Source organism: Saccopteryx bilineata, chromosome 2, assembly GCF_036850765.1.
Source record: "Saccopteryx bilineata isolate mSacBil1 chromosome 2, mSacBil1_pri_phased_curated, whole genome shotgun sequence".
NCBI classification, from domain to species: domain Eukaryota; kingdom Metazoa; phylum Chordata; class Mammalia; order Chiroptera; family Emballonuridae; genus Saccopteryx; species Saccopteryx bilineata.
The window spans coordinates 210,583,861-210,599,343 of NC_089491.1; the positions used below are offsets into that span (position 1 = coordinate 210,583,861).

The 15,483-nt window shown below is 35.7% G+C and overlaps 1 protein-coding gene across 2 annotated transcripts in view; it reads left to right on the forward strand.

Annotated features, from left to right (window-relative positions):
- Positions 1 to 15,483, forward strand: part of NCAM2 (neural cell adhesion molecule 2) — a 577,130-nt gene that overhangs the window by 453,116 nt on the left and 108,531 nt on the right. For both annotated transcript variants that reach the window (XM_066259097.1, XM_066259098.1), the window contains exon 10: positions 12,406 to 12,593. In XM_066259097.1, coding sequence (XP_066115194.1) covers positions 12,406 to 12,593 — 188 coding nt within the window. The remainder of the gene's footprint in view (positions 1 to 12,405; positions 12,594 to 15,483) is intronic.

Consider the following 15,483-nt stretch of genomic DNA (forward strand, 5'->3'; position numbering starts at 1 on the left):
TGATCTTTCTGAAATTTTTAGTAAAATTCAATTAGGCTTGGGTTTCTAGATTTATATGTGAAATTGTTCATAAAAATAATATGATATTTTAAATAGTGTAGCTATTATGGAAATTTCAAAGAATATAAAGCAACAGTAGAGGACAAAAATAACATAGGTAGTAAAATGCTTTTATTAATATTTGTACGGCCCTGGCCGGTTGGCTCAGCGGTAGAGTGTCGGCCTGGTGTGTGGGGGACCTGGGTTCGATTCCCGGCCAGGGCATATAGGAGAAGTGCCCATTTGCTTCTCCACCCCCACCCCCTCCTTCCTCTCTGTCTCTCTCTTCCCCTCCCGCAGCCAAGGCTCCATTGGAGCAGAGATGGCCCGGGCGCTGGGGATGGCTCCTTGGCCTCTGCCCCAGGTGCTAGACTGGCTCTGGTCGCGGCAGAGCGACGCCCCGGAGGGGCAGAGCATCGCCCCCTGGTGGGCAGAGCATCCGGGTGGGTCCCGGTTGGGCGCATGCAGGAGTCTGTCTGACTGTCTCTCCCCGTTTCCAGCTTCAGAAAAATACAAAAAAAAATATATTTGTATATATGATTTAAAGGAAGAACTATCAAGACAAAGGAAAGAAGAAAATAGTTGAAAGAGGAATAATTCACCTTATATTCAAATTTGTCTTAAATCAGTAATACTTAATCACTAATAACAGTCAAATTAAAATGTGTGGTAAGAAGTCACATATAGATATATTTCAATATACATGACGCTTATAACTTGGGTCATAAAATTTGCTGAGATTTACGTATAATTTGGTTGTTCAAATTTCATACAGAAAATATACATCCAATACAATGGTTAAACTGTCAATAAACATGCATTTAATTTAGTGTTCCATGTAGTCATTAGAATTCCCATGACACATGGACTGAATCTAGTTAATTGCCAAGGCTGATTCTGCATATGAGAATCATTACAGAACTAGATCTATGAAATTATTAACTGAATTATTCCCTAATGTGGCAAAGGATATATTATCTTTTATTCCCTTGGTAGTTTCTCTCATCATAAATCCAGTGAGAAAATTTAATGACTGAACAAGAGCATCAAGCTATTTTAGATATTTAAAGAAAAACATACAGTTAATTCTTAGCTAATTTAAGGGGCTGGCTTCTTTACAAAATATGCCGTAAGAGTCTATGAAAGAAAATGTATACTTAACACTGCATTAAAGTGCTAAGTTCTGTGACTTTAGGGAAGTCAAACAAATGTCTGTATATGTTTCTTCTCCCATTAAATGGAGTGTTAATATATGGATTATATATTTATCCTGTATTTTCACTCAATATATTATTTACTGATATCTACTGAGTTACAAATATAAATTGAGTTGTACGGAACTATAAAAAAAGACAGCACTGTCTTTCTCTCATGGGATTTATTATTTAATTAGGGATATGGAACATGCACAATGACATTAAGATGAAATATATCAAAAAGTGATTAGATAGGTGAGACAGCTAGGCAAAGGGCTGAACACAGGAAAGATTAAAGATAAAAGTTTAAGGAGCCCAGTTAACCTAAACGGAGACAAAGCAAAAGAAAAGGCATGGGCCAGCTAATGTAGAACTTTATAAACCATCATAAAGGTTGTTGAGTTAAGAAGTGTGAAGATGTCCAAGTAATGACTATTGCCTTGAACATGGATGTAGTAATGGCAATGGAGAAATGTGAATGTGTTTTTATATACCGTTATTTTTTTGATGAGGAATGAATGTCAAAGCTTTTAAAATAGATTATTCTATTACACATTAAAGTATTTTTTGCTATTATTTGTGGTTCTTATAAATCTAATATTAAAGAAAAATATTAAAATTTTATACCAGAGAGTATGATGACTAGAAGAAAGGACCTATTGCCTTACAGAATGTAAATTATTTGGAGAGGATGCAAGACAAATTTTGATAATCCCCATACCGTTTTAGTAGGACAACGCATATTATGCAATCAACATGATTTTAAGAGACATAAATTTATTTCCATTGTTTGAAAATCTTACATTTTTATACATTTCAGTTTGAGTCACAAAATGGATAGTGAGTTTGTGTATCAAATTTCCTGTTTCTGATATTCATATAGCTGGAAATTCAGGTCTAATATTGTTATATTATATTTGCCAGAGTCAGTGTTGCATTTGGTGATCAGGATCAGTCTTCTCGTGAGCAAACAGCATTCAGAAATTCCGACCAGCAAGTAGCCAGTATTAAAGCTTTACTCAAGTCCAGGTACCAAGCACACACGCATGCGCGCACACGCAAACACAGCCTTCAGAATGTGAAAGTGTAGAGCTTGTATTAAGCAAGTAATCAAGCGAGGAAGTCTTGTACAGTGACAGGACTACAGTGATGAGAGCTGACTGTATGCTCAGCTCTCAGTCTCAGCAATAAGGAAAAAAATAAAATAAAATGAAAAACATTTATTAAAATGTGGTAATAATTTGTAACTTGTCACCAAATCTGAAGGCAGCCTTAAAAGTTTCTTTGATGTCTCCTGGTATGCCTGGAATATGACTTTATTGATCTCAACTTGAGAAAAGGACAAATTCAGATGCTGGTACACTTTGTTATTTCTTCTTATGCTAGAAACTTCAAATAAGAGATTTGAGTCGTGGATGTAAGTACTGTTGAAATGCTCTGTCTCAGCCTTCTGACTACCTAGCTGCCATTTCATACAATCTAAATAATTTCTCTTTAGAGATCTTTCGTTGTGATACCAGCTAAATGAACATAGTTCCTTCATTTTTAAAGTCAGTGTTTGTTTTATATCCAGATTTATGTATTCATCTTCTTATAGTTTATGAAGTAATAAAAACACTTTTATTAATCATGTAATCTTGCATAGAAGATATGGGAGCCTAAAGATTATCTACTTTCAAATATTTTCATCATCAAGCATCTCTTTAATTATTTCCTCTCATACCTTCTTCAGTTTTAAACATATTAAAAATATCTATTTCCCTGGCCAGATAGCTAAATTGGTTAGAGTATCATTCTGAAGCACAGAAGTTGCCAGTTTGATCCCCAGTGAAGGCACATACAGGAGCAGATCAATGTTTCTCTATTTCTCTCTCTTTCTCTCTGTCCCTTTCTCACTAAAATCAATAAATGAATATAAAAATATTAAAGAAGTATTATTTTTATTTTAATTATATATAATTCAGATAGACAGATGATAGATAGATAGATAGATAGATAATAGATATGCTGGTAAGTTCTTGTGTTTGTATAATTAACTATGAACCAGGGACATTTATAAACAGGAAATAATTAATGTTACTCTGCCAAGTGGTTTATATAATTCTAGTGAAAAGCAAATGTCACCTTTTATGTGGTTACCATATAGGTGGTAAATATCAGAACCCTCTCTCCAAACAAATATTTATCATATTATTGCCTCTGTTCTTTTCCTCTTCTTGTTCTGATCTTCTATTTCTCTTCCTTTCTCCCTTCCTGTTTTAGTTTTGTTCTATATAAGATTCATTTTCCTGAGTTTTTATCTAAGCACTGTTTATTGAGAGAGTTTTGCTAACATATGGTTCTAGTCATTCCCTTAGTGTAGAAAATGACGGCTCCTCCCCAGAGTGCCTTTTTCTTGCATCTTAGCTCCTCATACATCAGCATAAAAATAGGAAGTCTGGGGATGATTTAAATTGTCTCATTTTATTGGCATCACCTGGAAATAAGTGACTTTGCAATGTGCACTCTTTTTCACCAAAATCCTGCTAAACTCTAGTACACAATTCCTTTATTGCTTAAATACAGTATGCAGGACATAATAAAGTATTTCCTTGATTACTTGGTATAATCATTTCAAAAGTTAATTCTGAAGTGGAATAACATTGTTAATAATCTACAGAAACAACTCTCTGTGAATATGCTTAGAGTTTTTAGTGGAATAACTAGCGTAGCAGTATGGCTTCGAGAGGTGAGCATACAGAGCCAAAAGCTGGTGGACGTGACCCTGACACCACCTTCTCCAATATCTCAGAGCAAGATTTCTGTACGTAGAATACTTGTAGATGACTCCCTTGTTCCTTTCCAGATATTAGATGTTTTGACATGTGTCCAATTCTGTATAACTTAAAATGACCATGTGCACAAAAGTGTTGCCTGTTTAACTTTGTTCATAGGTAAATTCTCTAAATACAAAGATCCTTTTTAATGTAGTGAAAACATGTTGAATTCACAAAATTAAATATAACTCTTCAATTTTTTTTGTCTGAAACTTGGATTAGGTAAAGTTCTTATTTTTGTCATTGAAAAAATTCTAACTCTAACACTTCAATTATACAAAATTACAGAAAATAACCCAATAGTTCCTATTACTGTCATATTTGCTTAAGATCTGTCTTTCTAATTCCCCCTTAAAGGGAAAACACAAAAAATTTTCCTTTTAATTACTTTTTGTGGGTATACCCGTTTTTCAAAGAGAAATTATTATGATACTCTTAAAAATGCTAAGACAGACTTTATTTAAGTCTCTAGCAATAGGAGTCAATATCAATAGTATTGCAGTGAGGGAGACAGATGGAACTCAACTCCAAATACAATGAAAAGTGGGATTTAAATCAATAAGGAGAATGACAAGAGTCAGTAGATGGAAAACTTTTAAGAGGAACTTGATCAAATTTCAAGGACAATGTGAGTCTTGCTAAGCTGGCCTAATAAGATTCTTGCTAAAAGCAGGTTATGGACATAAACATAAAGGTTGGGTAATATATAACTTTATCAGTTATCAATAGTAATTAGATACAAGGGTGGAAGGATTCTCACTAAACTGACTTAGCTAGGATTTGTTACCAAAGGAGACCAAGGACAGGGCTAAGGACAAGGCATAGCTCCTCCCTCCCCACAAAAAAATAGTTTATTAAGTTCTAACTAAAGTTACGTCAAGGAGGGTGTTTCTGTCACAATTTTTGGTTCTCATTGTTACCACTTTTTTGAAGGAATTCTCTACCATTCTATCTGGTGGCAAAAGTAGGTTTACAGTTGTTTGTATGAAAAATAATATAATTAATAAATAGTAATACAAGAATAAACCGTGCTTTACATAATCGCAACTGTAAACTTACTTTTATTAGATCCTCTATTTCTATCTTGTCAATATTCAGATTTGTCTGATTTTTCTTCTTTACTTTGCTCAGATAAAATTTTGTTCTTGTAAGAGTTATTTATATTTATTTTAATTTGGAAACCAGTATTTTACTTTGGGCTTCAGTAGAATATGGGGTATGTATAATGCCTTAACTGATATTTTCATAAGTTTGTAGTTTTTAACATAAAAGTCCATGAATTAAATTCCCCCACGTATAGAATACAGACACAAAACTTAGGCAAAAAAGGCAACTGCAAGGTGAAGATTTGTCCATGCCTATCTTTTCATAGATAGAAATACAAAAAGAGAGACAGATGCATACATAGATTGTCTTTCTCTCTCTATATATAAATTTGGACTTTTCCATAGTTCTGCCTATGCCATATTCCTCTTTCCTCCTCTGAACTTCCTTATTTAAAAAAAAAATTATTTCCTCCATTGAAACGTTTTATAATATGACAGGCCTACTTTTCTAGAAATGCCAAAATTTGTGAAAATTACCATTTTTATTTAGCCAGGTGAAATATAGCCCCATTTTTGTTAGTCTGACGCTCTCACATGTTGCCTATCCCAGTCACATCCTTCAAACTTTGGCCCAAGTCCTGTTGCTTAATATCAGTACCTGCCCATTTTGTGCCAGTGAATATTGCTGTCTTGCTACTGCTTTGATATTTACAAAACATATAATATACAGGAATCTAATTTGTTTTATTGTAGATGTGAGATATCAATATTTTATTGCCTCACCCCACAAATGCATTGTTTTAAATGTGACTTTCAGAGTAGCCTGTGGTATATGTTTGCATTCAGTATCAGTAATTGTGAATTAAATTCCTACAGAGATTATAATCAAACAATTAGTGGCAAGTGCTTGCTTTTATTTAAAAAATTCTGCTCTAAATTTATGGTTGAATTTCACTAATATAATACATATACACACAGATGCCCTAATTTGGAGAGAGTATACTGTACATCATCTATTAAGAATTCTATTAGCATGTATGATTTTCATATTGGGCTATATTTTTGCAAATAAATTATTCATAAAGCTCTTCCTAGAATTTTATAGTGCTAAGTAGATTATATTTTGTACATATTAAGTACTAATAAAATCTTTTAGGTCGAGGTAGACATGGATAGAGGCTTAACTGATTACTTTGAATATCAGAAAGTGAGCTTTAGTTGCTACCCTAAGTAGTTTTATGTCCTCAAATTTTTCACTTAATCTTTCAAGGCCTTGAAAATGTTTTCTTTTCTCTTCTCCTTGAAAACATCTTCTATTCAGTTTAACTGAACTGTTGAATTGAAAATTTTAATATCCAGTAAATACCGTGTACAATTTTTGGGAACCAACTAAGCATCTTACAGTGTATAAGGCATCAGAATATAATTGTGAGCAAAACATGGCATCACCTGTGTGATTCAGGTTGATCAGTGGGGAAGCAGTCTAATAGGTCCTTCCCATGTGCATGACTGCATTGAGGAAGAACACCAATTCTGTGGAACTGTAAGTAGGGACTTCCACCCACAACTGCCAGTTTGTAAAAGCTGTCATTTAAAAAGTGTGGAGCTGAATTTGAATGCAAAGGGAAGGGCAGGCACGTTACAGGCTGAGGGAAAACCTTAGGTATATACGCCTGTAGAATAATGCTACATTGAACATGGGGATGCATTTGTCTTTGTGTACCAACATAAAACAAAGCATTTAAGTTAGACAACGCAGATTGACCATTTATAAAGTGATATTAAGTTTTATATAGTTAACATTAGTAACAATAATCAGTTTACACACCAACAATATCTTTACTACCATTTGATTTTATGATTGTGTTTTATGTAAAAAATAAAATAATGAAAAATAAAATAATGAAATTTCTCAAATATTTATGCAGTCAAGACATTGGTACTTAGATGATGATTAATTGATATTTGTACTGTGTCAGAGTTCTACGTGGAGCAAACTGAAGCTCATGTTTGTGTGTCTTCACAATTAGGTTGTTATGAAGATCTAGTGTAGGGGCCTGAAAATTGACAGGACATCTTAGAACCTGATTAATTTTCAAATTAACTGTTGTTTATAAAAAATGGATATCATCATTTAGGAATCTGCTTCAAAATATTTTCAGAAAATAAATTATATGACTAAAGCAAGATTTAAAAATTATATAAGACACTGATTTTATTAAGCTTTGTACCTAACTCTCAGTTTACAATACAGGTTGTTTTGGAAACAGATTCAAAATATACAGATAGCCATTTATTTTCTGGATGGATAATTTATTGAGAGTATTAAAAGCAAATTTAACTCTTGAGTACTGTTTTATATTTTAATAATTGGTCAACTTTGAATTTTTTTCCATTAATATTAAAATTTTTTGATGAAAGTCAAATGACATTTTCATGAGTTCTTTTTTGTGATGGAGACAGAGAGAGGGACTGATAGGGACAGACAGACAGGAAGAAAAAGATATGAGAAGCGTCAAGTCTTGGCGACAGCACCTTAGTTGTTCATTGATTGCTTCTCATATGTGCCTTGAGCTAGGGCCTGCAGCAGAACAGTTGACCCCTTGCTCAAGCTAGTGACCTTTGAGCTCATGCCAGCGACCAAGGGGTCATGTGTATGATCCCAAGCTCAATTCAGTGACCCCATGCTCAAGCTGGTGAACCCATACCCAAGCTCGATGAGCCACACTCAAGCTGGCAACCTTCGGGTTTAAAAACTACGTCCTCTGTGTCCCAGCCCAACATTTAATCACTTCAATAGTTCTGATATTCCATATTAAATATATGAAATTAGAATTGATATGGATTTTCTTTTGATAATTTTTTTATAAATTTTTATTATTTTTAATGAGGTAACATCAATAAATCAGGTACACATGTTCAAAGAAAACCTGTCCAGGTTATCTTGTCATTCAATTATGTTGCATACCCATCAACCAAAGTCAGATTGTCCTCCATCACCTATCTAGTTTTCTTTGTGCCCCTTCTGCTCTCCCTCCCTCTCCTCCCCGTTCCCCCCCCTCGTAACCACCACATTCTTGTCCATGTCTCTTAGTCTCGTTTTTATGTCCTACCTATGTATGGAATCATACAGTTCTTGTTTTTTTCTGATTTACTGATTTCACTCCATATAATGTTATCAAGATTGCACCATTTTGTTGTCAATGATCCAATGTCATCATTTCTTATGGCTGAATAGTATTCTATAGTGTATATGTACAACATCTTCTTTATCCAGTCATCTATTGAAGGGCTTTTTGGTTGGTTTCCATGTCTTGGCCACCGTGAACAATGCTGCAATGAATATGGGGCTGCATGTGCCATTACATATCAATGTTATTGAGTTTTGGGGGTATATACCCAGTAGAGAGATTGCTGGTTCACAGGGTAGTTCTACTTTCAGTTTTTTGAGGAACCACCATACTTTCTTCCATAATGGTTGTACTATTTTACATTCCCACCAACAGTGAATGAGGGTTCCTTTTTCTCCACAGCCTCTCTAACATTTGCTATTACCTGTCTTGTTGATGATAGCTAACCTAACAAGTATGAAGTGGTATCTCATTGTAGTTTTGATTTGCATTTCTCTAATAACTAACGAAGATAAGCATCTTTTCATATATCTGTTGGCCATTTGTAATTCTTCCTGGGAGAAATGTCTGTTCATATCCTCTTCCCATTTTTTTATTGGATTGTTTGTTTGTTTGTTGTTGAGTTTTATGAGTTCTTTGTATATTTTGGATATTAGGCCCTTATCTGAGCTGTTGTTTGAAAATATCATTTCTTATTTAGTTGGCTGTGTGTTTATTTTGTTGTCAGTTTCTCTTGCTGAGCAAAAACTTCTTAGTCTGATGGAATCCCATTCATTTACCTTTGCCTTCACGTCTCTTGCCTTTCGTGTCAAATTCATAAAGTGCTCTTTAAAACCAAGGTCCATGAGTTTATTACCTATGTCTTCTTCTATGTACTTTATTGTTTCAGGTCTTATATTTAGGTCTTTGATCCATTTTGAATTAATTTTAGTAAAAGGGGACAAGCTGTAGTCGAGTTTCATTCTCTTTTTTCCTCGGTGAGTTTTGCCAAGGGTTTGTCAATTTTGTTGATCTTTTCAAAGAACCAGCTCCTTCTTTTATTGATTTTTTCTATAGTTTTTCTGTTCTCTATTTCATTTATTTCTGCTCTGATTTTTATTATTTCCTTTCTTCGGCTGGTTTTGGGTTATCATTGTTCTACTTTTACTAGTTCCTTAAGGTGTGAAGTTAAGTGGTTTACTTGGGCTCGCTCCTGTTTCTTCATATAAGCCTGAAGTGATATGAACTTCCCTCTTTTTACTGCTTTTGCTGCATCCCAGAGATTCTGATATTTCGTATTGTCATTTTCATTTGTCTGTATATATCTTTTGATCTCTATGCTTATTTCTTCTTTGACCCATTCATTTTTTAAAAGTATGTTGTTTAGTTTCTACATTTTTGTGGGGGTTTTTCCCTCTTTTTTGCAGTTGAATTCTAGTTTCAAGGCTTTATGATCAGAAAATATGCTTGGTACAATTTCAATTTTTCTGAATTTGCTGATGTTATTTTTGTGACCCAACATACGGTCAATTCTTTAGAATGTTCCATGTACACTAGAGAGAATGTTCCATGTACACTAGAGAAAAATGTATACTCTGTCACTTTGGGAAGAAATGTCCTGTAGATGTCTGTCATATCCAGGTGCTCTAGTGTTTCATTTAAGGCCAATATATCTTTATTGATTTTCTGTTTGGATGATCGATCTAGAGCTGTCAGCAATGTACTGAGGTCTCCAAGTATGATTGTATTTTTTCAGTTTTTGTTTTTAGATCAATAAGTAGCTGTCTTATATATTTTGGGGCTCCTTGGTTTGGTGCATATATATAAGGTCTATCGAAAGTTCTGTCCATTTTTGGAATAAAACAAAATACAAATTTTTCTTACCGTCAATAAACTTTATTAAATAATATAATTGCCATTATTATTAATGATTTCTTGCCAGTGTGAGGGCAATTTGTGCTAAATGGAACAAAAACTACCGATAACAGAGGGCCTGAGTTGGGGATAAGCGATAAAGGGGTAAAAAAGTAGGTAAGGACCCACAAAATGCAAAAAAGGAAAATATTTGGGTCAAGAATAAAATGATTTGCTTGTAAGTGATGGTCGATTAAGAGATATAATGAGAGGGATAAGAGGGAAACAGGAAAAAGAAAAAAAATTACTATTGTATTAAGTGGAGCAAAAACTATATATAATGGAGAGCCCCGGGGTTGGGAGGAATGCTAATGAGTTAAAAGGCAAAGTCAAAAGCACCCAAAATGCCACAAAGAAAAAAATTTGTGTCCCAAATATAATAATTTGTTCATGATTGAGGACTGAATGAGAGAAAAAGTAAAGGAGAAAAGAAGAAACTAATAAAGAGGGAGAAAAAAGAAAAACGGAAAAAGAAAAAGAACAAAAAGAGAGAGAGTGAGAGAGTTAAGTGTTTTGGAGTGCAACCCTCATAGAGAAAAAGAAAGAAGAAAACAGGAGATGTAACACTTATGGGTAGTGTAGTTCAAGAAGGGGAAAGAATAAGACAGTCAGAGAATAAATGGACAAAGGTGGAAGAGAAAAAAAATAAAGACAAGAAGATGAAAGAAACAAAAAAAATGAAAAAAGTTATAAAGTCTGTGGATTTTTCTTGATTTTGAGATGTTTTCTTCTTGCTTTTTCTTTCCTCTCCCTCTTCCTGGTCGGTGACTCTGTACCCCAGGCTCTGCCCCTATGGCATGTTTAGGTAGAGATTTATAGTTGGTAAGTCTCTATGATGATGTCATATATTAGGCTTCAGTTTCATCGGTAGTTGGCTTGTTAGCATTTGCAGGCTCTGACAATGAGAGTCCGTTTTCCCGGAGCCTCTCTCCTAGTCTTTCCTTCCTGAATTAGCAGTCTAATGATCCAGCTATGAGGTTGCCGCTGCCTCTGCCTGGAGAGTAAGAGGCTCAAAGAGCTGGAAAATCCCCACTCTATCCCCACTCAGTGCAGGGCTCTGGGTAAGGTTCTGTCAGTCAGAGCTGCCAGCGTAATCATGCGGGGCTGGGAGCCAGTTGCTCTCAAGGTGCCTTTCTATGCACCTCTAGGCATGTCCAGTATGCCTCAGCACTCTGTGGGACCGCTCTCCCCAGGCCTTTTGCACTTTGTAACCTGTTTTGGCTGGGAAGAAGATGCCCTTGTCGCTGCTTGCAGAACAGGAGGTCTTAAAAGCTGGCAAGTCCCTCTTTTTAACATATAGCCCTGAGTATGAAAGCTCTGCCAATTAGAAGTTGCCCCCACCACTACGTGCATAGCAAGAGGCACTCAAACATACCACGTCTCTTGTCTTAGATTGCTGAACTGAGAGAGATCTTTTCAGTTAGAGCCGCGTAGTTCAGTTGGGAGGTGAGCAGACTGTGGGTTAAGCTTATTGCAGTGATTGGATCCACAGATCTGCTGCAGAGATAGACTGCAAGCTGCTTGTGCACCCCTCCCCCTAATGCTTTCATATTTTTTCTTCCTGGCGATGTTAGCTTGAATGGCTGGGTGAGGAGCCCCACCCACCCAGAGAAGTTTGGGAATAGGGAAGTTTGCTTTTGCACACTCCCTGGGTGCCTCTGTTCAGGGTGCAGGGACCACACCAAGACTCTGGTCACAGCCCACGTAAATGCCTCTGGCCCTGGCCCTCTATTTGGGGCACTAGGAGGAACCTCTCACACACTATCTGCGCTTGCTGACTAGAATATTGGGGCTAATGGCTGCTTCTGCTCACCCGTCTTTGCCGGGGTCGACGCAGGCGTTAGCTCGCATTGGCTGAGTCGCTGCAGGCACTCTATTTCCTCGGCTTGGACATCTGTGCCACAACCTGACTTCCTCCACACCCTTAGCCCTCTATCTCAGTTCCAAGTGAAAGCAGTCCTTGCTCAGGTTAGTGAGAAAAGTGGAGTGTTCCTTTCTTCATCTTATTTCCTACAGGGTTGATTTTATATTCAGTCAATTTTTCGCTCAATCATACCTTTGTTTTCAATGTATGGGACTTCCAGACGCTCCAAGGATAGATTTTTCTTTCACTGGTAGAAGAACTTATTGAAATTTTGGGGAGATTTATCGGTAGCGCTCCTCATGTACCATTTCTGTCATCACCTGATGATATATTGTTTTTTTCTTGAAGTCAAGTAATAGTATTGTTTATACTAATTAAATGGCATTAAAGAAAAAACCTATAAATGTTATTGTTTTACAGATGCTCCCAAGTTCATATCAAACCAAACAATTTATTATTCTTGGGAAGGAAATCCAATCAATATAAGCTGTGATGTGAAGTCTAATCCACCAGCATCAGTCCATTGGAGAAAAGAGAAATTAGTCTTGCCGGCTAAAAACACCACGAATTTAAAGACATATAGTTCAGAGAGAAAGATGATATTAGAGGTAAGCCTGCATATACATATCAATAAATTGTACTATTTTAGCCATTATTTACTATTTTAGAACATGTTTAAAGATCTTACTATATAAATATAATGTTTGTATTATAGAATATTTATAAAACTCATCATACATATTTCATGTTTATTTACTTAAAGCAATGATTCTCAATCTTTTTGAAGTCTGGGTACATTTAAAATCCTACAGATAATTGTAGGTGCACTATATACAGACTTCTGAGAAATATGTTATAATAAGGCAAATATTAATGAAAAAATATAAAGTTCAAGCATGCTTTTATGATAATTAAATGAAAAAAATACGACAAAATTAAATTTATTCTGACATTAAAAGACATTTTTATGCTACAATTTTTGTTATGCTTTTTAGAATTTGTAAAAAAGAGGGGTTAAAAAATTAAAAAATGACAAAAAAGTTATCTTTTTATATATATAGATACATTCTTAGTAAGATTTAATAAATTTGGCAGGTCCCGATGCAAATGTGTTTTTCCATTCTTGTGTTTATGAGAAACATGAACCCTATGTGTCCTGGCAATTTCTTCAATGTTTGGGCATATATTTGAAAGACAAACTCTCATTTCCTTGTCAATACATTGAAGAATTTCTCTCTTTTTACTCTTAGTTGTGTTGAGTGCAGAAAACTCCTAGGATACATATCATCTTAACTTCATACCAAACAAAGGATAGAAAAAAACTAGCCTCCAGTCTTTCCGTGGAACCTGGGGGGTAGTGTAAACAATCCAGCACCACAGCTTAACAACATTTTGCAACCTAAGGCAAGTGAGGTGGGGGTTGGGCAGATTGTTAGTTTACAGCCAACTCCCCACACCACTGCCCCCTAAAAATCTAAACTCCAAAAACCTGTTGGTTTTTTTTGGTCCCCAACAGGCACATATTTCGCTGAAATACCATAGGGTGCATCTGAAGATCTTCTAGGGTTCACCAGTGCGCCTTGGTGCACACTTTGAAAACAGCTGACTTAAAGAGAAATTTTATGTAGATGGATTATAGTCCATTAATGATTAACATCTATTTGAATAGAAATATTGGTATAGCCTGGCCTGTGGTGGCGCAGTGGGTAAAGCGTCGACCTGGAAATGCTGAGTTCGCCGGTTCAAAACCCTGGGCTTGCCTGGTCAAGGCACATTTGGGAGTTGATGCTTCCAGCTCCTCCCCCCCCCTCTCTCTGTCTCTTCTCTTTCTGTCTCTCCCTCTCCTCTCTAAAAATGAATAAATAAATAATTAAAAAAAAAAAAAAAAAGAAATATTGGTATATAGCAAAAGCCATTATTTTTTATAAATTTATTTTTGGAAAAGAAAAATAATTATATCAGGAAAAATTAAGTATATGCTTTGTCAGTTCTTGAGGCCAAAATTCAATTTTCAGTGTTTATACTAGCCACTGATTCTGTGGTGACACTTCCTTCTCCTTAGACTGGTATATAAATTTGCTATATACTGACTATATATTTACAAGTTCCTAAATAAACCAGACTTACTTGTTCAATGCCTCATTTCATTTTATTTTTACAATTAAGATGGTAGATAATTATTTTGTACTGCCAAGGGCCTGGCCTTTAAATTCTGTTTGAATATAATACCTTTTATTTATTAGTAGTAGATTGTGTATATTTCAATTTCCAAAGTTTATATGTCTATTATAATGATCATCAACCCTTCCAACTTATAATGCTTTCAGAACAATGATACTGTTCTTCAATACAACAGTTTTATTTAGCTGAACAGATGCTACGTTTTCCTGCTCATTCAATTAACATTGTTCTATTCTCCTTTTCTTCACAACCTGGGCCTTAGGCACTGTTCCTTAGGCACCAGCTGGCAATCCAGTGGTCCTCAGCTCCGGAGAAGTCACCATACTGATGCCAAACATAGTGCAGACATTAGATTGGCATAGAGCACTACTTTTTAAAAATGTCTGTTTTAGAGCCCTCGCCAGTTGGCTTGGTGGTAGAGCATCAGCCTGGCGTGCAGCAGTCCTGAGTTCGATTTCTGGCCAGGGCACACAGAAGAAGCGCCCATCTGCTTCTCCACCCCTACCCCTCTCCTTCCTCTCTGTCTCTCTCTTCCCCTCCTGCAGCCAAGGCTCCATTGGAGCAAAGTTGGCCTGGTCACTAAGGATGGCTCTGTGGCCTCTGCCTCAGGTGCTAGAATGGCTCTGGTTGCAACAGAGCAACACCCCAGATGGGCAGAACATCGCCCCCTGGTGGGCATGCCAGGTGGATCCCAGTCGGGCGCATGTGAGAGTCTGTCTGACTGCCTCCCCATTTCCAACTTTAGAAAAATACAAAAATAAATAAATAAATAAATAAATAAATAAATAAATAAATAAATTAAAAAAATATGTCTGTTTTAGAATAACATTTGATAATCTGTCCGGCTTGAATTAAAAGATATTCTCAGTGGTGCCATATTGACTCTTCTACCTGGCAATTGGACTTAGTAAAACATTTGGTTGATTTGGTTGGATTTATCCATCACTTCCCCAACGTTTGGATAACTAACTGATAATTAAGCTGCTTTGTCTAAAATCAACTTAGGTGGGTTTCTTTGTAACTGCATTAGAAATACGTATTGGTGCATTGACATGGAGTCAATTTTACAAAGACATTTGGTCAGATTTGGCCTAAATTTTAGGAATTTAACCATAGTTAAAAAACATTGTTGCATTTAACTGTTTTTGGGTAATATATTAGTGTGCTCTGGCTGACAAAACAAAATACCACAGACTGGGTGGCTTAAACAATAGAAACCTTTTTTTTCTCCAACATATTTTTGGAGGATAGAAGTCCAAGATCAAGGTGACAGAATCAATGGATTATGGTCATTTATTATTTTACATATAGCTTGGT